We start from the raw sequence: 26696 nt of genomic DNA on the forward strand, positions 1-26696 counted from the left end.
ATATAATACAATACAATATAATATAATACAATATATTATAATATAATATAATATAATACGATATAATATAATATAATATAATATAATACAATACAATACAATACAATATAATATAATATAATATAATATGATATAATATAATATAATATAATATAATATAATATAATATAATATAATATAATATAATATAATATAATATAATATAATATAATATAATATAATATAATCGAATCAGGGAAGTCGTTGTTTCACACCGGACGTTTTTTCAGACCGACGCTTTTAGACTTCCGGTGTGCCACAATACCGCTGCGCATATTTCAGGTTTGTTTAACAATTTCATCTGCTCGTTGAACAATTGCATCATTCGTCGCCTTCAGGCTTTTAATTTGAGCTATGGACGCTGCTACATGTTCCCCAGCTGATAACTCTTAACGGCCATATGAATTATTTCTGTCAAAACGGTGGAGTTAGCTCCAGAAGTTGTTTAGCAACAGTCGCTAGTTTTCGCTTGCTAACGCGTGCTATCTGAAGCGTTAGCATCGCCGGTCGGACTGACGTCACACATCGGGTTGAGAAGTTATTGACTTTCCCACCGCTTCGCTCGGTGTGCGGGCACGTGCGGGCTCGTTCCCCATGTGCTCGTCGGTGCTCTGAGCAGCTGTAGAGTCCGTCTGTGTCTCCGTGGCTGGCCTCGCTCGGGGACAACACGGAGCGGACTCGAGTCTCAGCTCGGGATTATTCACATCCTGTTTATTTCGGTGGGACAGCAGCTCGTTGAAATAAGATGCACTGACATCACGTCATGCCGTTGAACAGGTGTAAACTCCACCTTTTTTTTTGTTTACTTTGATTTGTTTTAAAGCTCTTATTGTGGTGGATTTAAAACACGTGCTCATTTGTATGGCCTCCAAATCTCACCTTCTTTTTTTTTTTTTGCAAAGACTTACTCGTTTTTCTTGTATTGGCCAAGGATGCACAAAGCAGGCTCATGAAACAGGATCATTTCTATCTTGACAGCTTACATAAAAGTAAAAAACAACAACCAGGATATTGCATTGAGGAAACACACCAGAAAGTGTTTGTCTCTTCTCTGTCTTGGATCTACATCGATTCATTCGGTTTTGAAGTACAGAGGACGGTCGGGCTCGGCACACCTGGCTTCAACATCCCTGCTATTGTGATCCGATCACTTAGGACGGATTATTGTACCTTTTCCCTCAGACTCTCTTCCTGGTTCAGATTAAGTCGACCTCTTTGTGCTGACCCCTTTGTGTTGTGTGTTTGTGACCTAAAACAGGCGGTGGAGAGTGGACGCTGATGGGGGACGAAAAGGAGACCTGGAAAGTAAAAACTCTTGACGAAATCCTACTAGAGAAAAAACGTAGAAGAGAGTTAGAAGAGAAAACAGATCCTAAGCGCCAGAAAAATGTAAAGTATCTCAAAGCTAATGTCAGACCCATATTATTAATGCATGTTGATACAGTGTACAGTGATTTATTATATCCGAGCTATCCATTTGCCTTGTATTTAAATTTGTATATGTAAAATCCACCATATTGGTTATTTTTTATTATAATTCTGTGCTTTAATGAATGTGTTAGTGTCTCAGTCTCTGCATGCTGCTTTAGAAGCGTTTGCTTAATAAATAGAGAAAGAAACAGTTCTGGTGGGAACAGGTAATGTTTTTTTAATTTTTTTTTTTAATGTATTTATGTTTTGGCAATAAATTGATTAAAACTGATGATGCCAGTAGCTACATCCAAATGTCGTAGTGCCTTTATTGATTTTCTTAAATTCATTATCTGAGGACATTTTAACCCAAAATTGTGCTCCTCTTGTCTGGCACAGTTCTCCCAGGGCCTTGTTCCACAGGCGGATGATCGGGAAGCCAAACGAGATACTCCGGAGGAAGGAGAACTACGGGATCAAAGGATGGAAATAACAATTCGTAACTCCCCATACACACGGGAAGACTCAACCGAGGACAGGTACTCAGAATTTCAGGAAACAAATATAAGCAAATAAATATATTGCTAAGTTAGGAAAGAGTACTTTTATGGTGGCAGTTGGTATATCTGTAATATTTTTACAGTTTGACAGTGTTTCCTTTGTGTTGATCGTAGGGGAGAGGAAGATGAATCACTAGCAATCAAGCCCCCACAGCAGATCGCGAGGAAGGACAAATCTCACCACCGGAAGGAGGAGAAGAGAAAAGATAAAAGACGCCATCGCAGTCACTCTGCTGAAGGAGGTGAGGCAGCGCCGCTCGCTTACATCAAAGCAGACATGTTTTGCAGCTGAATACACCATGCTTGAGACTGGTGGGTTTTTTTTTTTTTTCAGATCTGTTTGCACTCACCGTTTTAACTAATACAGCAGGGAAACACGCACGCCCCAAAGATAAAGAAAAAGAGCGAGAGAGCGATCGCAGGAAGCGTCAGTGGGAAGAAGAAAAAACCCGGCGAGACTGGGAGAGGCAGAAACGAAGGGAACAGGCCAGAGCTCATTCACGCAGAGAGAGGTGAGCACCGACCTCCCAGAGACACCGTTTATTTACTCAGTTAAACACAGATATATTTAGTCTTCTGAGTTTAAGTCATTCACATTTTTTTTTTTTTTTAAAGATAACACGTATGTTTAATTAGATTGGAACTGCTATTCAGTATGTTTCATATATTAATTTCTTGACAAGCTGTTAAAGCCTTTAAGCTACACAAAACATGGTCTAGATTTATTTCCTTCTTTTTTCTCTCTCTTTCTTTCTTTGAAGTAATTTTCACTGCATCTGTAGTTACACAAAACACAAGTCGTTAAGTCAAGATTGTAGGTGTGTTTACTCATGCAAGGCCACATAGATAATGCAGAATCAAGTTAACTCTTAACTACAAACCAAAGAAAGTGGTGACAAGACTGGACTTCTGGTTATCTAAACAGACCTCGAGTGGACTCTCCTGGGTTTTTTTTGGACCACAGGGACCGGCTGGAGCAGCTGGAGCGCCAGCGTGAGCGGGACCGAAAACTGCGCGAACAACAAAAAGAGCAAAGGGAATTTAAAGATCGGGAAAGAAGGGCTGAAGAGCGGCGCAAAGAGAGAGGGCCACGACGAGAAGGTAAACAGCTGTAACGCGCTGGACAGCAGGGGCCTTTTTTTTTTTTTTTCTCCACTATGAACGAAACCATGTACCCACTTCACTCTGCTGTAAGTCTTTATGCTAAGCTAGGCTAAGTAAGCAAACTTCCGCAAATATCGAACTATTCTAAAAAGCACAAACACAAAAGGTGTCTGTCTTACCACCAACTGTAAAGTTTGTGATTTTTAAACCCTGTGAATTGCGAAACAAGATGTGCAGCAGTGATTAACGTAAGACGTTCTCGTCCAAAGTGCCGTCTCATCATCGGATGCTACCTGATGAGTACGAGGACAAGCCAAAACAAAGTCACCGCAGCCGCAGTCCCACCCGCGTTCCCCGGGACAGGGCTGACCAAAGTGAACCACGGAAAAGTTCAAGTAATTTGATCATCATACCTGCATATTTGATTCTCTCATAACTGTATCTGACTTCACGAGAGACTAATTCTGTTTCCGCTTCACTCACACGATGTTTTTTTTCCTTCAGCATCGAAGGAGGAAAAGCCAGAAAGCAAAGACCTGCTCGCTGACCTCCAGGACATCAGTGACAGCGAGAGGAAGACCAGTACTGCAGAATCCTCCATCGGTAATGGACCACGTGACTTTTAGCAATCAGCTGACACCACGTTTAAACACCGAGCTACAGCGAATGTTTGGTAATAACAGGGTTGTCCTGTTTCTTTAAATGGCTGAACCTCCTTCAGATGATAATCAGAGGACTGTAATGAACATGGTCACATAGTCGTCATTAGTCGTTTCGATTTTCAGCAGCAGTAGTTGGACTAGAAGAATGTACTGGTGCCAACACGTAACTATGATTATGGGATGTCCCAGCAGTTTTAGCGTTGAAGTTGAACTGCTCGTGATTATTTATTAAAAAGCCATCTTGTTTAGCATCGGGATCGGGGTCTGACGAAGAGGAAGACGACGACGACGACGATGAGGAGGAGTCCAGCAGTCCAAGTGAGGGGGAAGAAGAGGAAGAGGAGGGGGAGTCTGTGTCGGGCTCAGGAAGGTCTGAGCAGAGTGCAGGTAAAATGTTTAAGTGATCTAATGCTGTAGTTTATGTGTTTTTTTGTCAAGTCCCAGGTTTAACGCAGCGTCTTTCTCCCCGTCAGAGGACGTGAGTGAGGACGAGCAGTCGGAGGAAGACTTCGAAGAGGAGAGAGAGAATGGAAATCACATACCTGCATGTGAGTGAACCTCTGATGTCACCAGTGATGTCACTGTACGGACTGCATCTAATTTGAGATCTTCTGAACTAGGAAAGTCATCGGCAGGTTGAACAATTCCCAGTTTTTATTTAGAAGTCAGTTTAGATGGAAGAGTGGCGTTGCGCAATCACATCAGCAACAGTGAAAGCTTTGCTGCAGTCTGTGATCCAAATACCAACGAAACCACAAGTTCACAACACGGCAGAAGTGAAGATTGATATCGTGACCTTTTTAACGGCGGACATTTTGACTTGTCCTTGGACCAGCACAGATGTTAAAACCATTAACAAAGACTATGTTCCATTCAAGTGTGGTTAGAATATAGTATGACCGTGTGACAGTGAGCCACCGTCCACAATAACAAGACCCTGAAACCAAATCAAACGGTATTTAGCCATCATTCATTTTGTTTCTTACACCTGTGCTTTTCCTGCCGGGGCTGTTGGCAGGTCCTACACTACAGGGACTACCAGTGAATAATGTATCTGGGAAGACTCTCAGTCATCCAAGTCACGATCCAAGTGTTATCTGAGAAGGAAACTGGACTCGTTTGAGATTCTTGAAAAAGGACGGAAGAAGCCTTTTTAGACGAGAGTTGAAACATTTTCAAGAACATCAAGCAAGTCCATTTGCCTTCGGATAACATTTATTAACAGTAGATATCAACTAACAAAGCTCAGTGCTAAGTTTAAGTCACGATCTGAAAGATGGTATAGAAAAATGGGTCTTGATTTGATTTCCTGGCTTTTTCTGGAGCTTTCAGATGCGTCTTAATGTCTTCATCAGCGGTGGGAGGGTCGCCCCGAACCACCTGTCATTTCGAGGAACATAATTCTGTACAAGGGTCCCTTGATGACAACTGAACCACCGTCATGATATCTTAACATGAATCGGAGCCAAAACAGCTGATAACTCAATTAGCTGAATATCAGTGGGCAGAAATGTCAAAGTTAAAATTAAGTCATTTTTCAAGCAGGACGTGACGGAAAATATTCTGGTTCCAGTTCTTAAAATGTCAAGATTTGGAAGAGTTTGATATGTGTTGTTTTCTTTGATAATAATTAAATCAATTTGAGTAGTTTACTGCAGGTCACACACACAAAAAACAACTTTTTTTAATTTATTTTTTTTAAATGTATGAACCTGCTCTCTTTCAGATATTTTGTACACGTAATGATCATTTAAGACGATAATCTGTATATTAACTGTTAATGATAATAATTGTTGATTTTGCACTAATTGAATGTGTTTGTAAACATAATTGCAGAAGCACAGTTGTACAGAGTGAATCAGCGGCAGTGAGCAGGCCGTGTCTTTATTCGAGCTGCTGTCATTTAACGCGCTGACCAATGCTAAACTGACTTCACCCATCACCTCACAGTGCCAGAGTCGCGTTTCGACCACGACTCGGAGGAGAGTGGCGAGGACATGGAGGAGGAGGAGGAGGAGGAGGAGGAGGAGGAGGATGAAGCAGGAGAGAATGACCCCACCCCTCAGTCTCAAACTCACTCTCGCTCCCCCACTCCTGAAGAGAACTACATCCCCGACTCTCCCCCAATTTCACCCGTGGAGCTGAAGAAGGAGCTGCCCAAATATCTGCCGGCATTACAGGTCAGGGCCAGCACGGCACAAGTACTCTGCACGCCATCCCCGAGAGACAAATTCTTACATGTATGTGTATTTATTTCATGTTTAATACGGTCTTTGATTACATTTGGCGTTCAGGGTTGCCGCAGTGTTGAGGAATTTCAGTGTTTGAACCGAATAGAGGAGGGAACTTACGGCGTGGTGTACAGAGCCAAGGACAAAAAGACCGGTATGAAAATATACATACAGATCAATTTAATCTTTTCAGGGTTTTCAGGCGTGTTTATTGATGACACAGTAAATACCTTGTGATGTTTGCAGATGAGATTGTAGCCCTGAAAAGGCTGAAGATGGAAAAGGAGAAGGAGGGTTTTCCCATCACATCGTTAAGAGAAATCAATACCATTCTGAAAGCTCAGCATCCAAACATCGTCACTGTGAGGGTGAGAGGACCTTTTCTTTAGCTTTCATGATTTTGTTGGTCATCCAAAAGTGTTCTGGGTAAATCTAATCTCCTCTTTCCTTTTCGTTATTAGGAAATAGTTGTCGGAAGCAATATGGACAAAATCTACATCGTGATGAACTATGTAGAACACGACCTGAAGAGTCTGATGGAAACCATGAAGCAGCCCTTCCTGCCAGGTGATGACAAGCACTTTGAAGCTTTGGTCTGTTTCTCTGTGTCTGAAACGGGTGTTTCAGCAGTGAATGTCTCTCCTCTACCTCACAGAAGCTCTTATGCTCCTCTGTTTCAGGAGAAGTAAAGACTCTGATGATTCAGCTGCTTCGAGGAGTCCGGCATCTCCACGACAACTGGATTCTTCACCGCGATCTGAAGACGTCCAACCTGCTGCTGAGCCACAAGGGCATCCTAAAGGTACGCTAATACTGCAGTTTTTTTTACTCTCAGTCTTGCTAACTAGAGGGGCTAGTTTGCTGTTACCGTGGCAACACTGGGCCTCATTCACTAACACTGCGTACGCACATATCTATGCTTAAACCGTGCGTACCAACATTTGACGCACAAATCTGGGAAACAAACAAATGACTTTAGACAACGCGTACAAACAAATGATGACTACCTGCCTGTCTTGGAAAATGTAAGCACACACCTTTTATCATACGATATCCAGTAAGTCGTGAGTCGATTGGGACTTTGGGAATTATTCAATTAAGAGCAGCGGCGATACCGGCGGTGGAGGTGGACGCAGCGTCACGCAGACTGTAACGATGACGCAACTTCAACTGCGATTATCTCCACAACGCTTCGTTACACAGACGAGGCACCGACAATTTTGGAAAGCTCAAGCCGTGCAGTTTTCCGGAGATACCCGCTTTATCTCTCTACGATAAACACTCGCCGCGCTATCGGGTTCTACGGGTTAACCTGTGTCACAGTGCGCACTCGGCAGCCTCGGTAACGGCAGCCTACGCATCATTTTTTAAAACACTTTTGAAAAGTACCTTTTCTCTGGAATGATTCTGATTCACGAACATACGCACGGTGTGGTGAGAACAAAATTGTTGTCATGAATCCCTCAGGGATTTTGCGTGCGCGCTCACTTTGTGCGCAAAGCAAGAACGTTTCTGCGCACATATCAGCGAATGAGGCCCAATGACCCTTTAGATGACTCTAGATGGACTGTGAGTGCAACTCCGGGAGCCCGCAGCAAAATAATAAGTCACATTTCATAATTAGAGAATGAAGTAGGTTTTGTTCACTGCTGTTTCTTACGAATAATGTGAGTCTTTTTATCGTTTTGAAGGACTAGTTGGCCTTCCAGACATAATCATCTTCATAATAATCCCACACAACCACTTTTTGAATGGAAATGATACATTTACAACAGTTCGACAGTTGACTTCCTGTGAAATGTAAGACTCCCTAATTGAAGCTGATATGACAGGAAGTTGGTTGCCTTGCAATGCATAAAACATCACAAGATGATGTGTAACAGAATATTCGACCCTCGCATGCTGAACAAGGTTGTCATATTTCACCTCGAGCGCTCTAGTTTTATTTACCACTAGTGATTAAGCACATATATGGACCATTTGGTAATCAGCTGTCTGATGAAAAGTTAATGTTCGAAATTCAAGTCCAGGGATCCTTGCGGCTGAGTGATTTAAAGTTGTTGATATCCGCTCCATTTGGTGGTAGTTCCTGTTTATAACAGAGTCAGGCTCTCAGTACAACATTGAAGCTGAGGTCATGAGCATGTTTGTGGAGCCACGGTGGCAAAACAACTCTTTGACACCAACGGTAAACACAAGTCTTACTTTAGCTGTGAAAGAGGCACGAGTGTCTGGAAGTAAGTCACTTGTTTGGTGTAAGGAGGTGGGGAATTTGTAGATGGAGGTGTGGCACCTAAAATCTGAAACTACTTCCAGCTCTGAGATTATGATTTCTTTCTTAAATAATACCTCGATATGAAAGAAAAGAAGTTTTAAACCTAAAATAGAAAAACATCAATCTTAAAATAAAGTTATTTTTGTGTGCGCAGAGGAGAGAAGGTCCAAATAGTGATTCTCGTGATTTCATTTATCTTTGAATTTTATGCAAATTGCCACTTGAAACTATGAATGTCACCTCAAGCCTGTAGCCAGGGTATATGATCATTTGATCTGCTGTAAAAAGCCAGAAGATCACAATATAAACAGGAGTCCTTTTAATGCTTAGGCGTCGTTCTTTTGCCCAAAATAAAATCTACTTGTCTTGAAGTTTTTTGTTTTTTCACCGTGTCGTTTACTGTAGATTGGTGACTTCGGTTTGGCCCGGGAGTACGGCTCCCCCCTGAAGCCCTACACCCCCGTCGTGGTGACCCTGTGGTACCGATCGCCAGAGCTGCTGCTCGGAGCCAAGGTGAGAATTGAAGTTCAGCCCGCCTGCCCACACCGCAGGAGCCGGACCGAATACCAGCGCAATATCTGACACCGCAAACATTAAGGTGATGTACTCTCCGAGAGGCGGTTACATCATCTTGATTGATTCAGCCAGAGATAAATTTCCATGAGGAGACAACATCTGTGAAGCATTTGGCTTGTAAGATACCAAATACCACAAAATGCTATTTGAGTTTCGGCGTGGATGATTTACGCAGCCAGACGGCGGCGGCCCAGTAACCTGTCAGAGCACATCCACTTTCACACACGAGACAAACTCTGAGAGAAACGTGCCAGGCAGACTGTCTACTTTATGTTTCTGCGGACTGCCACTGTGTTTGTTCTTCTCTCCGCAGGAGTACTCCACAGCTGTGGACATGTGGTCAGTGGGCTGCATATTTGGCGAGCTGCTTACCCAGAAACCTCTTTTCCCTGGAAAATCTGAAATTGACCAAATTAACAAGGTTTTTAAGGTAAATGTCTTCGTTTGTTTTTCTAGAATAAAATAAATGAAAATGAAATGTTTACTGCCTGTAAATCTATCGAGTTATGTCGGCATGCGGTTCTGCAGTGAACCAGAGGGTGGAGCCATTTGTAGCCATCCACCCAGCTGATGGAGCTGTTATGAAACAGTGAGGCTCACCACAGTTGGCTGAATAATTCTCAGTAGATGATCTATGTAAAGCATAACAACCACGTGGACTGATGTCATGCAGGCATCCCATGTCACAGTCGCTACCAGCGATCAGGTCAAGTACTGAAATGCACTTCAGGGCTGGTCTGATGCCACATGTCTGCGGTGGAAGAATACATTAGGCAAATAGGGAATATCTCATATCCATCTCTCCTCGCACTGAAAGTATGTCTGCTGCCTGCAGGACCTGGGGTCACCCAGCGAGAAGATCTGGCCCGGCTACAACGAGCTGCCCGCTGTGAAGAAGATGACTTTCACAGAGTATCCCTACAACAACCTGCGAAAGCGCTTTGGAGCGCTGCTGTCAGACCAAGGCTTCGACCTCATGAACAAGTAGGATTCTCAAAGACCGTCTCCCTCCGCACACAAGACACACTGCAGCTCACACACTCACACACTGCAGCTCACACACTCACAATGCTCCTCATACACTGCACTCCCCTCAATCTGACTGCAGGGCTCCAGCTGTTATCTGTGTGTTTAGTTAACCGTGTTCACCAAAATCTATATAGGTATTAATACACAGTGATTATACCATGTGAGACCTGTGCTTTTAACTGGAAAAAAAAAAAAAAATGGTCAAACAGTTGAAAAATCTATTTTTGTGCTTGTATTTGTTAACGATATAATTGACCAGATTTGAGGATTTTGAGCTGTTATTTCTCAAAGTTTAAAAAGTCTAGAATTGGGTTTGAACACAACGCCTGTGTGGATGATTTAACATATCTGATGTCACCGCGTACAGTCGTGACAGAACATTAAGGGTTTCCTCAGGTTTCTGGAGGCCTTAAGGTGCTGTGAAAAATCACTTGGATGTGGCGCTAAGTGTTGTAATCGTAGGGAAAGCCCTGAATATCATACATCAACGAAAGGCATGCATGTATCAACTAACGATCAGCAAGGCTCCTACAGTGGAAATTGCCGTACTTGGACAAACACATGTCTTCCCTGTCAACTTCTGTTGCTCTTTCCAGAACTTTTTATTCAGCCAGTGCACTTCTGGCAAGCTGACATAAAACATGACAGCGGTAGTGGATTGGTAATTCATCAACATGCCCCAGCAAGAGTCCCGTTCTATCCCCATGTTCCGTTTCACACACACACACACACACACACACACACACACACACACACACGCTCTCACACACGCTCACACACACTCACCATGGTGATGCGCCACACTACAGGAAAATGTTTTAGAAAACACATTTAAAACGGAAAATTCATTTTCACACAGCGAGTAAATGGGTTCATAATTCTTCCCGCACATTCAGGAGATCAGTATTGTTTCGCAGCTGCAAAGAGCAGAGACGAGCTTCGCCTCTCAGGTCTTTACCCTCCCGCAGAGCCTTTTGTCTACACCTGCAAATGACAAAACCATGCAGCTCGGTGAGCTCCCGGCTGCAGAGGAGGGTAACAACATGTCCACTGTGCTGCCGGAGGGTTCACGGTTCAGTGGAAGTTTGGCGCGTGTCCAGCGCCGCTGAAACCGTCCAGCTGTCAGAAGACTCGGAGCATTCAGCCCGGGACACACTGGGACCACAGCACGGTCAACACTGTTTGAAAAATCCTCAGAGTAGAGCTGCGCAGAAGACGTACGGAGGTGTAGTTTGGCAAGTAGACATCGCAGAGCTGTTTGGAATATCACACCCGCCCCTGTGTAGGAGGGCGTTTGGAGATGTCGGCGTTTAGTGTTCGACCCGAGGAGGCGCTTCAACGCGCGGCGCATCTCCGAACCTCTGAGACTCACTACTTCAAATGTAGGAGTCGAGAGATTTTGACTTCAACCGCCTTCCTAAAGACCCAGAATACAGTTTTCTATCCTATTAAATCATGTATTTCCATCATCCAGGTGTTAATAGGTCTGTACTGCTCAAATGAAAACAGCGGGGTCTCAGGGTTCTTGAGGAGGAGCGAGCTCACGGGTGCGGGAAGAGCACACGTTCCTCCAATTCCAAAACAGAAACAATGATTTGGACACAAGTGGCAGATTGTCCTCTTCAAATCCAGTATTTGGCCCCATGTGTTACAGAGCTGGTATCAGTCTAATCCCAGTCACTCACCCCTATCAGGGATTCCACAATTTGTTTGGTAAAATCTTTTCAGGCTGCTGTTAATTTTAGCTCCCTGCTCACATGTGGGCGATTCCACTCAGACGCGGTTCGTCTGAAAGCCAATTATCACAATTGAGCAGCTCTATTATTCTGTGTTGATCCTGTCATGTACAATTTGGCCTCCCTGTGTAAACTCTCTGGCCCCTCATGTCTGGGCGGCATCTTGTGTCCACATTGTCTGTGTAGATGTAGTTTAATGAATGCAGGAGATTTTTCATCCCATGCAACTAAAGTAAAACTCAGCTGGTTGACTTGCAGTCCTCCCACGTCCACTTCTGATAATGTAGCTATCGGATAGAAGCATCGGGGTGGACCAAAAAAACAACAACATAGATTTCATCAGCATCACTTTCAGTCGACACAGATGTGGTTACTGCTGTTGGCTGCTGGGTCGGCTTCCTTAAAACAACCTGCAGAGCTGCGTCAGTGTCATCCCGGCTTGCGTCATGTGTTGGCCGTTTCTTGTCACTATTTTTCTGGCTCTGGCCCACAAAGATGACTCCTCCACGGTTAATCCGCCCTACAAAGCCCTGATTGGTTTTCCAACTGCGGAAGCGGCTTTCGATGAGCTAAACACCAGACCTAATAGAACTGCAGAAAGAAAATCTGAGGTGAGAGCGGCACCAGGTCACCTCTTTACCAAAATAAATTCATAGTGAAGTGTAATCAGAGACCACACAACAACCAGAGCCGCCCTGCTACTTTTGCTTCCACTTTGAAAGACTCCTTCTAAAACGAATTATTGACCGTTTTCCAGATTCCTCACCTTCTGCCCCAGTAAGAGGATCTTATCAGACGAGGGTCTGAAGCACGAGTACTTCAGAGAGACGCCGCTCCCCATCGACCCCTCCATGTTCCCCACCTGGCCGGCCAAGAGCGAGCAGCAGAGGGTGAAGAGAGGCACCAGTCCTCGTCCACCCGAGGGAGGCCTGGGCTACAGTCACCTGGTAAGGACATTAGGCTCCACTTTCTCCATTACATACAGCTACCAGGCTTTCTGAATGCTGTCTGTGTTAAATAGATTACAGACCAACAGGCTCCTGCTTTCTGTCCGTGTATTTCCTCCTTGTGTTTTCCATGATGAGCACCCTTTAGCTCCTAATGTTTTCTGCAGTGGTCCCACTCACTCAAGAGTTTAAGGCTAATACTAATATTTTATCTTTGCTTCCTTGCGCACAAATTAGACCAGAGCAAAGGTATCGGTTGTTTATTTCAGTTGTATCAGGCTGGAACAGCTTGTGAAACAGACCGAGGCACATTAAAACTCTCCACTGAATCCCAGCAAGAATAATAACAAAATATTCTTTATAATTAACATCTTCATGCATACTTTTGTGAAATCACAATCAAAATGTCTCAATAAATTCAGGTTTTCTAAAGATAACCAGGTAGTATTGATCAGTTCTGTAATAAGTATGCAAGAAATGAACCCATAACGATACCAGAGGTGTGATGAACTGTTTTATTTGTTGCCACAAGTCAACTGTGTTTGCATTGTCTCCAGGGCGACGACGACCTAAAGGACACCGGCTTCCACCTGACAACCAGCAACCAGGGAGTGTCTGCAGTCGGCCCGGGATTCAGCCTCAAGTTCTGAGTCTCAGACCGCGGGACGCCCGGCTGTCCGACAGAGACAGATGGAGCACAGAGCTCTGGGACTTGTTGTTTGTTTGGAACCGGACGCTATCACTGGTTTCGCTGTAGGCCAGATCAGCATCTGAGTCAGGACTGTCTAACAGCGAGACTGATGGCTCCAACATGTTGAATCTCGGCGGCTTCTGTGTTTTTAAGCCATTTCATCATTTCAAATGTGACTATTTTAGCTCTTAAGGAGGAGACGCAACCATAAATCTATCAGAAGTTTAGTTCTCATGTTTGACTTTTGTTTTATTTTCCCTTTTATACTTCATGAGAGAGAGGACCAGATTTCATAAATGGTTGGTATTTCCTGGCTGCCTGAGCTACTGTATAATGATGCAGCATTCGCTGTGGGCTCCATCCAGCATTATTTTAGAAATTTACTTGGGAATGTCATCTCACCTCATGACAGGGAGACGATGTTTTGGCTAGAAATAAAGTTTGAAACTTTGTTTTGTCTGCAGTTTTCCCTATATTTATAAACCCCGTCCAAGTTATGCAAACAGCACCGCACACTGCCAGAGGAGAAAAAAAAAAAATGAAGGGAAGTCGAGCCTAAAAGAAATTCAGCCTTCAACCCAACTTGGAAGTCGCTGTCCAAAAGTGATGTCATTCTTTGCACTGCACACTTTGTCTCAGTACTTTGTTCTTTCAGGGGGAAAGAGGCCCCGACTTCGCTCTGCCTTTGTTTTTAAATGGTTTCGCGACTTCAGAATTAAACAATAAATTCTTTGATTTTTGAGCCAAAGAAAAATAAACAGTACGGCTTCGGTTCCTGCAAGACTGCTCGCTGCTTTCACTGGAACAGGCACAGAAAAACCCTCTCGTCTCCGGGCCGCCCTTTAGCCAGCACTAAATGGAAATGCTCATTAATCAGTTTTATCTGTCCCCTGCCCCCACCGGAGCCCCTTCTGCAGATTATTACACCTGATGTGTTGAATAAGCTTGGAAGGAGAGCTGCGAGTGGAACTGACTGCGCCGTCTCCGGAGACAGACTCCTGGCTTCGCTGCGAGGCTAGTAAAGTAAGCTAGACGTCTGAGGTGTTCCATATGCGGTTTAAGGTCCAAATAGCTGCAGAGGCTGTAGACAACATTGCTTATTCTGGCTTTGGAAGCTCAGTTCGGTCGGTGGGAGTAAATTATTCAAATGGCATGCATCTATGTAAGAGCTTCTGTAAAGGCCTCTGAAAAGAAGCATGGATCATTTTTTTTATGACATGTTTTCCCCGGGGTCGGTTTTGTAAAGCCCTGCAGTGCGAATATCTTCCGAATGAAATTATAACACTTATCCAACTAATTAGTCTCCATTTTGCAGACGTTCACCAAGAACCGACGGGTGGCCTTGGACAGCCGTGCTGCCTTATCAGCAGGAGCTCTGCAGAAGTTCACGCTTCATTAATCCAGAGTAGACGTTATCGTCCCAAACGGCTGACGAGGGCTGCGCCGATTTTTCATCACCAAATAAAAAAAATCCAAACTTCAAAACTCTACCAAGAACAGCTCGTCACAGTCAGGTAGGACTTTCCACGAAAACACGACCTGTCACGGAACATTTATTAATTTGCACGTATGCATTTACACAATGAGTCAACGACAAGACAGCTGTATGTGGAAGTTACTGGAAAAACACTTAAAAACAACAACAGAAGTATGTGCCCTAGTGAATGAGGTCTCCTGGTGACCCAAGTATGCGAACGTGTCCTGTTCAGTGTGCGGGGAATCCCGACGAGGCCTTCAGAAGCGCACGCGCACCCTCCACGAGTAGTTAGTGAGGACTTTGTCTTTTTTCTTCACGATGCAGGTGTATGTGCCTTCGTTGATGGCGTTGGCCACTATGGTGATGTGGTCGTCTTTCAGGGAGATGTAGTTTGGGTGAGAGAACTCCAGCAGCTCCCCGTCCTTGTACCAGCTGAAACGGGAGGCGAGAGGTTAGACGGCGCGGTCGCACGGTGGCATCGCTGCAGCCAGATGGCAGATTAGAGACACTCACTATACTTTGCCTTTCTTCGACGCGATCTTCTTCCCACAGCGAAAAGTCAGCTTCTTGCCCTCAACGACCAGCTTGTGTTTGGTCCTCGGGGGAGTCGGGGTGGGAGCTGCAGTGGGGAACGGGAACTCTGAAGAGGATTGAAAGGGGAAAACCGTTAGCTGGCGTGGGACAGTAAGGTCAAATCTTCAATGGTCAACGCTCTCGAACATTCAAGAGTGGAGCTACGAGTTTACCATATAAACTTTATTTGTATAGCACCTTTCATACAAGGAATGCAGCTCAAAGTGCTTCACGGCAAGAAACTGACATGCAGTGTTTCACATAAAAACAGATATAAAGGAATATTTAAAAAATATAGAAAAGAAATGAGATAAAACGGCATCAAATACGTAAGAAACAATATACCTCCGTGTCTTTTGTAATCTGAAGATCCCACAACTTTCCCTCGGAAACACATCGCCAAAGAAATGCAAAGATCCAAACTTCAATGAGTTTACAATGTTCTTCAGCATTCAATGACCGTCTAGGAGAAGAGAAGAGCTGAAAGATTTCAATATAACTTCATGTCTTTTGTAATCTGGAGACGCCACAGTTTTCCCTCACAAACACCAAAACTCTGATCGGCGTCAACACTTTTGAAGCAAACCCTATAAGGTTAAGGGCGTTAAGGCGGCAAGCTGACCTGCCGGCGCCGTGGCTTTCTTATCAATGTAATCTCTCCCATCTGCTTTCTGACAAACACAACAGCGCGATCAACTCAAAGTCTGCTAAAAAACAAAAACAAAACAAAAAAACCCAGTCGTTCTCGTTAATGCCGCAAAAATCCAAATTGACCTTGTGTGTCTCTAACCCTCAAGCCACAGTCTGAAATTCCAGCGGTTTGGAGTCGCTCAGGAATTTTCCACAGCCGTACAACGTCTCCCAATCAACAATGAGGAACAGATTACTGCGAGCCAGGAATCGTATCCTCTTGCCTCTCTCCTCACTGTCCCTTGTTGCTGACAGAAATCTCAGAAAGCCACAACAATCTACGGGTCTGCGATGGTTAAGAAGAGCCATTTCCTGTTGTGCAATGGGAGACCTCGGCACCAGAGCATCCTGCAATAAACCTAAAGCGGCTTCGGCTGTCAGACTGCTGATATGTCATACTGGGTGTAACGCATTGAGACGGCGACCAACAGGTACCAGCTCCTCTGTGTCGGCTATCTGGGGCTCGAATGCACATTGCCTCTGTGGGGACGCTGCAATTCCCCAGAAATAAAACACAAACTCCTCCAGTGGCAAGTGTAATCTCCCTTCAAACCCGATTCTTGAAAACCTCCATCGCAGCTCTGCATGGCTGGACCTGTTGGCTCCTATTGCTCCATTGGCAAACGGTTCACAGCAGCTCCTTGCGCTGCTCAATTGAGAGAAAACTTTCTCTCTTTTTTTTTTTTCTTTTTTTTTTTTTTCCCTGGACGGCTGCTGCTGCTGCGTCTTACCGTAACAGAAATCACAGCTGGAGGGGCAGTGCTTCTGCATCAGCTTGCGCTTGCTGTCGCAATAGCCTTTCCGAGCCCAGGCCGGACAGATAAATAACCGGTCCAAACATCCTGGAGGAGAGAGGGGGAGGGGAGGGGGGAGGGAGGGAAGGAGGAGGATCAGACAGTCAGCAGTAAAAGTATTTGGATCCCCAATCTGCTTTTTCTTCCAATGAAAATGACTCACCATAATACACGCTAGTGATGACTCATGAGTACTTTATACAGTATTCATTAATGCCACGTTGGCTTTCGGTATCAGTTGTCAAAGACAAACACTGTGGTCTACATCCTACTTAGTTCTGACCAAAAATGCATCACAGCTTTTGCACTGCTGGTTCTTCTCAAGTGTTTCGACATGTAATTCTCCTAATGCCGGAATCAGACTGCATTTATAGTTTGGATTTTTTTTTTTTTTTGCCATCACTTAAATCCTTAAATTCTTACTCTTGACTGACGTGACAGACTACATGTTGGATTGCAACCACTAGCAGCTTGCCGTCTTTCAGGACGTACGCAGTGAATCGGGAAGTCGGAGTCGAGGACGGACTGTTTCGCTGCTCCACCTGACAGCGCTAACGTCAGTTCTCTTTCGCTTTGGCATGTTTAACGACAACATCATGGAATCTGTTGAAGAAGTTGTCAAACTGGGTGAAAGCGGGCAAAGCAATTCTCCCGCCGGTCTTTCTGTCAGGAAGTCGAGAGGCTGCCCAGATGTGGCGTCAGTTGTCTGCCACTGTGAATGACCGCTGGGTACTCCGTGTTCATTTTAGCTGCTGAAACATCGGATCTGTCATGTTGGGCGATCAGACTCGTCATGAAGTTGGACCCCAGCACCAGAAATGGACTTGCTGTTCAGGTTCTTACTCATTCAAGAGGCTTTTGGATGAACTACGAAAAGTCATCAAGACCGAGTAAGTCCAAAATTCTCAGACGAAGCCCGAAGGAAACCTTTCGCGTTTCTGCCAGGACACAAACAGCAGAGACATTTAGCCCGGCTCCACCAGACTACCGCTCAAAGCTTCAGTTTTCTTTGCTGCGATTATAGTCTAGAAACCCTGTTGCATCAAGGTTTGTTCACTCAATCTGAAGGGCGGACTGAACAGCGACCAGAGGGGATGGATGAGTTTGTTTCAGCGGTTGTAGACTCTCGGTGCACATGGTGGTCGATGCCGATTGGTTAAAGGCTGCTTCAATAGTTTCGAACTGAATCCGAGACCTACGCACAGCTGGGTGAAACCACTAGAAAAGATTCCCTATGATGTGTCCAGACCAAGCAGCAAGCAACAGCGACGTCACCCAGTGGTTTGTGAACAGCCTTTATGAACCCTTGATTTAGGATTTTGTCCGGCGCCATCTTGCTAGTACCGAGCAGTTTGAAACTGGGGGAGACCGAGCGGTGGATCTGACTCGATCCGATTGCAAACCCGCCGATACTACGTCCCGCCCACCGATAGCTGTAACCTAACTGCACCGCTGGCCTGTCAATCAAACAGACGTGCGCCCAAAAAACATGGCTTTTTGAAGCTTTTTGAAGCTTTTTTTTTCTAACTAATGACGGTATTATTTACAGATGGACGAGATAACTCATGAAGAAATTTTATTGACTTTAGAATTTTATGATTTAATGGGAGTCTACGGAGCCCGAGTTTTTTTTTTGGAGCCAACCTCTGCGGCAGCCGGGGGTATTGCAGCTAAAGGCACTTTTGCATCGGCCTCATTTTTTTCAGACCCGGAAGCTACGTGTACTTTTACATGCAGTCAATGGGCCAGACCCATATATTCACCCAGCGAATCGGGGTCTGGGAACACTAGACTGAGAAACATTAGAGCCGTGAACATACCGTAGAGACGGTGCAAACCCCACACCTCATCCTGTGTGATTAGCTTGCGCCCTGTCAGAGTTGCATTGAGGTGCATGATAGCTTTGGGGTCCATGGAGTGCATGAGTCCCAGGACGTGGCCGATTTCATGAGCTGCCACATGGACAAGATCCGTCAGCCAAACCCCTGCAACAAAGATACCGTTGATTATTTTCTCTCACCGTTGCCGTGCACCCCGCGAGTTCCCCTCGGTGTCTGCTGCATCCGTCACCTTATGAGTCAAATATTGGATGTTTCAACAAACGTGATAAGAGATGCATGCCTTTCTTCCAGCTGAAGCGCATGTTTCCCAGAATCCAGTATTCGTGGTCGTCAAAGTGGATCTCGCCTGTTGGCGGGAAGAATGCGTGAGCCAGTTCTCCCGTGATGCCGTCGAAACAATGGTGCAAGTGGGAGTGCCAACAGTCTGTGTGGTTGACGGGGTAGAAGCCTGCCGAAACGGAGAGAGAGACACACGCACGCCTCAGAGCTGAGGAGGGAAACCCTCGCTCCATTATTGCTGCTCTGTGCGGACTACAGCAGGGAGATGATGAATTACAAAAGACAGAGCTGTTTCTTCAGCCTTCACCCCGCAGAATGACAACTATTCCTCTCACTGTTACGGAGGATTTATGCAGAGCCCCGGAGTTTGCACCCAGAGGGACAGATAAAGCATAATTTAGACTGCTTCACCATGAGCTGACATGTATGGGAGTTGTTAAGCATTTATGGGTTGTTGTTTTTTTTTCATTTTGAAATATGAATCATGGCGACTATAAGCTTGGTAATATAGTCACGGTACTGTGATTTAGGGGCAAAGACATTTCAGCGATGACAGCATGGAGAGAAAACAGTAACGACAAAGCATGAAGTCTGGAGCTTCGAGCCAAGGAACATCTGCTGGGGTCTGATACAGCCGCGTGCGGAGTACCCACCAATCTTAATGTCTGCATCTTGGTCGGCTGGCACCTCTCTGAAGCTGAACGGCGAGACGTCGCTCCACATGCCAAAAGCCTTGGCGAAGCCTCGGCGCGTGTCGCTGGCATTTATCAAGTTTGTGGGGAAGGAGAGCAACCTGCTCAGAAACAACAGCATCATGTAGTTAATACTGGTCGCTACGCACATTCCTCCACAGCGGAGGGAACTGCCAAAACACAATGGCTACTGTTCAGACACACCAGAACTCCCACAAGCACTGCAAGTACAGCTCCATTACTGAGACTTGATGTTCTCTTGTACCTCAGCTGGGGTTCGACTGACACTCGTGCTTTTGATAAAGCTCGTTAATCAGCGATTCAAACCATTTCACTGATTTAAATTTGCTTAATTAAGTGCTTTTTGTCTACTGTCCAGCAAAGTTTGTCGCATCACCAAAATTCGGTGATTGAAGCTCTCTGGTTCAATCCAATCTCTACTTAGAGGACTTTATGGGATCATTTTACAGCTCCAGAAAGAATAAAGTCGCTGGAACTCCTCCAAACAGTTAGTGCAGCGCAATCCAAATTAATATGAAGCCAAGCGACTGCAGAGTGCAGAAGTCGCCTCTTTATTTTCTCTCTTTGACAAATGTAAGCACAGATTGCTGTCAATTGATGGCTTCGACCAGCTTTTGGTGGTTTGACAAACTTTCATTGGATGACGTTTAATGCTCATGTTGACTGGGATGAGAAGATTTGGCAAGCAATGAATTATTCCTTTAAAGTGCAGCTTACGCACATCAATACTATTCAGATATCAAGACCTTCAGAACTGCACTAATGTTTATGAATGCCTACTTTAGCTGAGAATAATCTGTGCTTGTGTGTCAAAGCCTCGTCTAGCTGCTTTTCATCTACGGTGCCGGGACTATCTACTCTATTTTCTACAACTGTGCCTGACTGCTGTTGCAGACGAGAGGAGAAACCGCAAATAAATACTTGTATGTTAGCTTGAACTTGTCCCACTTGAGCTGCTCCGGGGTGAGGGTGTAGCGCTTGTTCCTGGAGAGGTGAAGCACTTGTGACCGGGCCTCTTTGCGGATCCCGATGAGCAACACAGTGGTGTGAGCTTCTTCCTTGGACAAAGAAAGACCTTTAATGAATCACCTCACACTGTGAAGTCAAGTTAGGAGCAGAAGCTCGACGCCTCGAACATCTAAATACGATAAACTCCAGTTCGGTTTCCCAAAGAATTCGATGAGATTAAGACTCTATTTTGGTCAGATCAATGAATATTACAAGGTGTAACTTTTAAAGCACTAAACCACGTGTGTCAGCTTCCCAGTTACAACTGCTCTGAGCTGCTGTATCTTTGTTTTGCAAGAAGGATCCTTCACACACCTGATACACAATATCTTCGAGCACGGGGCAACATTAACTCCAAATAATCCCACCTGGAGTCTTCATACTTTCATAGCTTTAAAAAGGCTGTCTGTGGTGCTTTGCTTTCATAAATATCCCCTGACTGAAGCTGCGGTTCGTCTTGGCCACGATGTTCCATAACGGTGATCACACCGGTTGATAAATCTATAACTTTTTATGGAGATGGGTTTAAGTAATAAATCCACTTTTCAACACTTGAGGAAGAGCCGACCCAACGAGCCCGCTCTCTGCTTGAGAACAGGAACGTTTCTTGTCCTTTCTGATGACTTTAATGAGGAGGTGCAACTTCAGACTGAAAAACACACAACTGGCAAGCATCACGAAGTGCAGGCACATCGTACATTTTTGCAGTTGCTGGGTGGCAATAGGCCACACGAACAAAACCAAGAACATTGCTGTCTTATTCTCAGTTCTTTTTTAACGCAGAGTTTTTGTGGTTCAAACGCTAAATCCACACAGAATCTAAGGAGAGTGGGGAACAAGACAGCAGTGAGTGGGTATTTCTTTCATTTCGTGGGCACGTACAACAATTATAGCCTTAACTCAATGTACTTCAAGACTAATAAGCATACATACAGTGCATAAAGCATACAGCTAATACTGCAGCTCTGGATGAACACAGTCTGCCTACCAGATACAGCTTGTAATAAGTGTAAAGGGTTTGATATGCTTCGAACTAAGTATTTCCTACACTGTCAAACACATCAGAGATGTCATTTCCGGATCTAAGAGGAGGCTACGGTCTTAAAAAAAAAAAAAGTGCCCGAAAGACCATCCAGCTGCATCCGAAACTCCCTCCTCCATACACCTTTTTTCATGCAGCTGAGGTGTGCGTCCAACTGTTTTTATAACTTTCCGTAACAAAAAAAAACTGACAAGGACCCCAAGTTTATGGAGATACTAGCCAGGGCTGTTGAGGTGTGAATTTTGACAGGGTTTAAACTTCTCTCTTAAACTTTTTACAAATTTTCACTTGACTACTCTCACCTTTTGAGTCCAAAAGTCCTTTATGAAGATTTGACGCAAAGTTTGTATAATTTATCGTGTCTTACCAATCTATATAATGGCAGATTTGGTCATTGGTTCAGACAAGACATGGGGCAGCCATATTCTTTTAAAGCCTTGAAGGGTCCCATAGTTTATAAATTCAAATTTCTGTTTCCATTTGATTATAGAGCTGGTCTATGTTTTATGTAAACACTGTGAAAGTGTCAAAATTTTCATTCCATGGAGAAATTCACACGGCCCATATTCAGCAAATGAGCCATTTGGACTTCTGTACGTTTATGATGTCACAAACTCACTCTGTAATTTGTCCACCCTCAACACAGCCAGTGGTCCAACTGTCCAATCCAACCTTTTATGTAGATGAAAACACAGGCTGGTCATTCTTTTGCGAAGCTATTAAGCTATAAGACTGAAGAAAACCTGTGGTTGGCCTGGGCACGTGTCACTCAGGAAAGAGTCAGCCAACCAGAAGAGAGGATCACTGATACCATTTTGCCTTAAAGACACAGACACAAAACAGCCTGTTCTTGGTAGTATATAGACGTAATACTATGGCCAGATGATTTTTGGTACTTAAAACCACTAGAAATATCTTCATATGGATGTCAAGACTGCAAATTAAACATGTGAAAAGTGTCAACAGTGGGACCTTTTACAGTGCATGCAGTCATAACAAACTGGGCCCTTTGCAACCTTTGCTTAAGCGTTTTCTTACAGGGGAAACCTGCTGAAGAGCGAGAGAAAATCTAAAATCCCTTCATTTTGTATTCTACACCCTATCCTCTGGTTCCTGTTCCTGCTTCGCCCAGTCAAAACAAATAGATGCAGCACTTCCTTCATTTCCTTCCCAAAATAATGAAACAGTGGCAGGCGGTCTAGCGCACTGTCCCACACTGCTGTTGAACTCAATGACGTCTCTTTGCTCTCATGCAAAAAAATAATGTTTCTCCATTGAATTACACGCTCAGGTCATTGTTTTATACAGTTACAGTTGCTTTCCTGACCTCAGCTGACACACTGGAGCCATGTGTTCAGTAACTTATGAGGTGTTTAATGTAGTAAGGCCAGCGCAGTTCTTTCGGTGTCACGTCTCGTTACATTCACCAAAAATCTAATCTCGCACTTTGGCACACATGAAGATGAACCATGAGGCACGAAACAAGTCAGGGGTGAGCGCAGACTCGGAGGGCAAAACATCTGAGGACACGTCCCAGAGGATCCTGAGGGGGAGTCTGGAAGAGTTTACGCTCAGTTCCAGAGACTGCTAAACCAGGGATTATGATCCTCATCCTCCGTCTCGGAGACACGGAGGACTCTATTCAACAAAGGCTATTTCTGACGGAATTCAAAACACAACCTGTCTGTTAGACTTTTCCTTTTGCTGGGCAAAGAATTACATTATAAGAATGTATTAAATTGTCAAAATCTATAGAAAATAGAGTAAATGAACGTGATCTAGTGACAGAAGTGCTTTTTTGTGTATGACTTGTGCATATTTTGTTACATCTTGGAAGTTTTGAATGATGCAAGTAGTGCATTATATTTTGTAACCATCAAAGGAAACACACTAAAATGCACTGTGATAATATTTTGACTCAACTTTATTCACTAACTTATAAATATATACATCAATATGTATTTTACTTGTGCTGTATAGGCTACAAAAAGCTTATGCAGTTATATAATCCCGGCCAGCAGTATTTTTGATTGACACATAATGAGAGTGTGGCAGAGTAAATGACATGAAGCTATCCCTCAGGCTCTGTAGCACCGTGGGTGGGTGGCAGTGATTGAAGTGTGTGCAGATATGACCGTACGGGGATCCATTCCATCGCCTAACCTAATTATGATATTCATCTAACTGCACCTTAAGCCAACATTAATTGAATCTGATGCTTATTATCGTAACTGGTCTTGAAGGGTTTAAAGAGACCCAAAAAAATGACTGAAACTGCACAGCATTAAAAGTCTTGCAGAGAAAGAAAATATCTGATATTTTCTGGTTTTAACCTGTTCACTGTTGAGCAGACTCCACTAAAGAATTGTATAATTGAATCTGACTGTCAAATTTACACTGCTTGTATAAAAAAATGCTAACTATTTTTCACAATTAAGTATTTGTGGCAAATTCTGTGTGTAACAGATGCACCGAATATTATTTTATTTCAATATGATTTAAACTTTCACTTTTGGCTTTACAACTATGAAGACAGGAATCATGAATTGAACCCTTTTCCTCCAAAAGCTCCTTAGTTCAAAAAAAGAGGGTTTAAAATGATAAAATCAAAAATAATTTTAAGCCTTAGCTTTATGGGCTTCACAGTAAATGTAGGCAAATGTTGCAGAAGCAGAATTATTAGAGGAGTTATGTTATTTGAAGTGATAAGTACCATCTTACTAATATAACGTAATAACCTGGTAATATAGCGGACTTCACAGGTGCAGTTTCAGCCCTTACATGTCACAAAGTGATCACAGCCTACCTCTAACCTCCAGGAGGGAAACGCCGAGGTCTGATGCATCCCTGCAAACAGCAGGCTGAGCGGCAGCAGCAGCGCAGCAGCCGGCAGAGAAGCGAAGCCCGGCTCGCCACTTCGTAAACTTCTGGGAGTCTGAAAGCACACCATGGCTGCGATATCACACCTCCAGGAAGTAAATTTAAAAAAAACTAATAATCCCTCTGCGCAGATTACTTTGCCATCTGTGCCCGTGGATACTACTTGTTGGCCATTGCGTGTTACCAGTTGCCACTTGGGGAGCTTCTGGTTCCAGCCTGCGGACCGGGTGGTGAAAGCAGCGCAGACTGCATCAGCTCTGCTCGGCTCGCTTCCGCACAGCGCGCCTGCCAGCGGGCTGGTTTCACATTACTGGAGATGGGGCAGGGGGTCAGTGTCGAGACAATCTAATGAAAACCAAACGCGCGCTGTCCGTCAAAGCACTTGTTGCAAAGCAGCAGAGCGCAGCTAAAGCAGAATCAGATGGCTTCTTCGGAACATGATTTTCGGAGGTTTATGTAATGCTGCTGGGGGGGGGAAGAAGTTTAGTCTGTACCTCTGTGGCATGCCAAGATATTTATAAAGGCAGATTACAAAATACTTTCATCTGTGACCCGTCTTGACTTTAAATGGATGATTTAGTTTGCATTTTAGTTTGGTTTGCCTTTTTCAGGAGAGGGATACCTGCATCCACGACACCCCACCTCTTGTGTACCTCACTGTCTTATATATATATAATTATATATAGTTGTGTATATATATAGTTTTGGCTCATGTAGAGTGTGCATAGCAGATTCTGAAACAGGAAAGTGGACAATGTCATCGGTGGGTGAAAACAGGAGTTCTAATGAAACACTGTTGGCCTTTAAACTTGATGGAGAATGTAGAACAAAGGCCGGTGACTGGTGGGGGTCAAAGTGAGGCTCAGTTTAGGGACACCCTGGGATGTTACATGACTGTGAACCAGCAGAATAAGCAATAATACTGTATCTTAGCCCTGCTGGTGACAGTGGTTCCTTGTGGATAATAATAATGGGATGTGTAGTAAACTGCTACAGAGGTGGAAAGTAATTAAGTACACTTACTCAATTACTTAAGTACAATTTTGAAGTACAGTTTACCTGAGTATTTAAATTTGATGCTACATTATACTGCTAAAAACATTGTACTTTCACCTCAACTTTTAGCCTTTTTAGTTTCTGACATCTTAGAAAAATCAGTGTCTTGCCAGAGTCACGTCTCAGATGTTTATGAGTTATCAACAGCTCCACCAAACAGTAATTTTCCCCTCAAAACTTCTGACCTTGTTTCACTTCAAACAAATATTCAAATGATCCAACATGTTAAAAAAAAAAAAAAAAAAATCAAATATGAGAGAAAAAGTCCAAAAACTGAAAACAGATTTGTGAATCAGAACTTTTTTCTTCTTTCCTGTCTCGGTAGTTACCCAACTCAGATTAATCTGCTTTCCCTGAAATTAAAACGATATAAAGTGCTTCAAACTAGCTCCACCTGCAGCAGCTGCAACAGTAACCTGCTGCTGACACACTGATGCTTTATTAACGTCATATGAAATATATCATTAACTATGTTTTGCTGTACGTCTGTACTTAATTATTTTCATGCAGATTAAAACTTATAATGGAGTATTTTTACATTGCATATTGGTATTTTTACATAATAAAAAAAACGGAATACTTCTTCCACCGCTGCACTGCTGTCTAAAGCATCGTTCTTCTAAAGTAGTAAGCATCTGCAGCTTTCACCCTTTGCTTTATGAAAGTGTCGTAGTCAATGTCCCACTGAACAACCTGCGGGAGGGATGTTTCAGTTCATACCTCCACCTGCTCATAAACATCCTCTGCCCATTTCCATTTGTTGAAAAAGAAGGTGAAACAGAGGTTTAAGACAAGAAAACACACTGGATCTAAATATAAAGTTACTTCATGGTACTGATTCCTGCAGCCTTTTTTGAATTCATTATTTAATCTAGGCCAATATCTACTTTAGTATTTGTTGTTTTATAATTCTGATTTGCCATTGTTTTTTCCCCACCTGCACAACAGTTTGATTTGTCCATATAGGGTGTCTTTCACTATGACTGGGAGCCCAAACATTTCCTCATCACCCCGCAGTGCAGTAAGCATGACTGAGAAGATAGCCTGAGATCATCATTGTGACTGATAACGGCAATTAGATGT

General features: G+C 43.8%; 2 protein-coding genes across 5 annotated transcripts; one reads left to right on the forward strand and one right to left on the reverse strand.

The window, feature by feature from the left end:
• The first annotated feature begins 282 nt into the window (after positions 1–282).
• cdk11b (cyclin dependent kinase 11B) lies at positions 283–13712 on the forward strand. Of its 4 annotated transcripts, none has more exons than XM_069694018.1 (20): positions 283–321; positions 1298–1428; positions 1849–1988; positions 2124–2251; positions 2344–2521; positions 2935–3110; positions 3383–3508; positions 3618–3716; positions 4025–4162; positions 4249–4323; positions 5726–5955; positions 6070–6160; positions 6253–6374; positions 6468–6573; positions 6687–6808; positions 8687–8794; positions 9171–9287; positions 9693–9841; positions 12380–12569; positions 13127–13712. In XM_069694018.1, the coding sequence occupies exons 2-20, from the start codon at positions 1318–1320 to the stop codon at positions 13217–13219; spliced, it is 2499 nt and encodes an 832-aa protein (XP_069550119.1). In that variant the 5' UTR covers positions 283–321; positions 1298–1317; the 3' UTR covers positions 13220–13712. The 4 variants fall into 4 exon arrangements, with proteins under 4 accessions (XP_069550119.1, XP_069550120.1, XP_069550121.1 ...); XM_069694019.1 differs by having other exon boundaries at positions 2974–3110; XM_069694020.1 differs by lacking the exon at positions 283–321 and having other exon boundaries at positions 1298–1344.
• A 1085-nt stretch (positions 13713–14797) lies between these two features.
• Positions 14798–24807, reverse strand: mmp23ba (matrix metallopeptidase 23ba). The gene is made up of 8 exons (XM_069694024.1): positions 24484–24807; positions 20549–20685; positions 19568–19707; positions 18916–19083; positions 18615–18779; positions 16732–16842; positions 15251–15377; positions 14798–15169 (listed from the first exon to the last, which is right to left on the reverse strand). Exons 1-8 carry the CDS (start codon positions 24625–24627, stop codon positions 14995–14997), a joined length of 1167 nt encoding a protein of 388 aa, XP_069550125.1. The 5' UTR covers positions 24628–24807; the 3' UTR covers positions 14798–14994.
• Positions 24808–26696: the final 1889 nt, after the last annotated feature.

The sequence above is a fragment of the Brachyistius frenatus genome, unplaced genomic scaffold, assembly GCF_029030835.1.
Source record: "Brachyistius frenatus isolate BFR_SWC_R1_liver_20210118 unplaced genomic scaffold, ASM2903083v1 Contig_16, whole genome shotgun sequence".
NCBI lineage: Eukaryota > Metazoa > Chordata > Actinopteri > Embiotocidae > Brachyistius > Brachyistius frenatus.

Excerpts from the sequence above, each read along its gene's own strand:
- cdk11b (XM_069694018.1), top strand. The coding sequence starts at position 1,318 with ATGGGGGACGAAAAGGAGACCTGGAAAGTAAAAACTCTTGACGAAATC. Across the intron at positions 1,989-2,123 it reads GAAGACTCAACCGAGGACAG|GGGAGAGGAAGATGAATCAC; the intron begins GTACTCAGAATT and ends TGTTGATCGTAG. Across the intron at positions 9,288-9,692 it reads AAATTAACAAGGTTTTTAAG|GACCTGGGGTCACCCAGCGA; the intron begins GTAAATGTCTTC and ends TGCTGCCTGCAG.
- mmp23ba (XM_069694024.1), bottom strand. The coding sequence starts at position 24,627 with ATGGTGTGCTTTCAGACTCCCAGAAGTTTACGAAGTGGCGAGCCGGGC. Across the intron at positions 16,843-18,614 it reads GGGTTTGCACCGTCTCTACG|GATGTTTGGACCGGTTATTT; the intron begins GTATGTTCACGG and ends TCTCTCCTCCAG. Across the intron at positions 15,378-16,731 it reads CAGCTGTGATTTCTGTTACG|AGTTCCCGTTCCCCACTGCA; the intron begins GTAAGACGCAGC and ends AATCCTCTTCAG.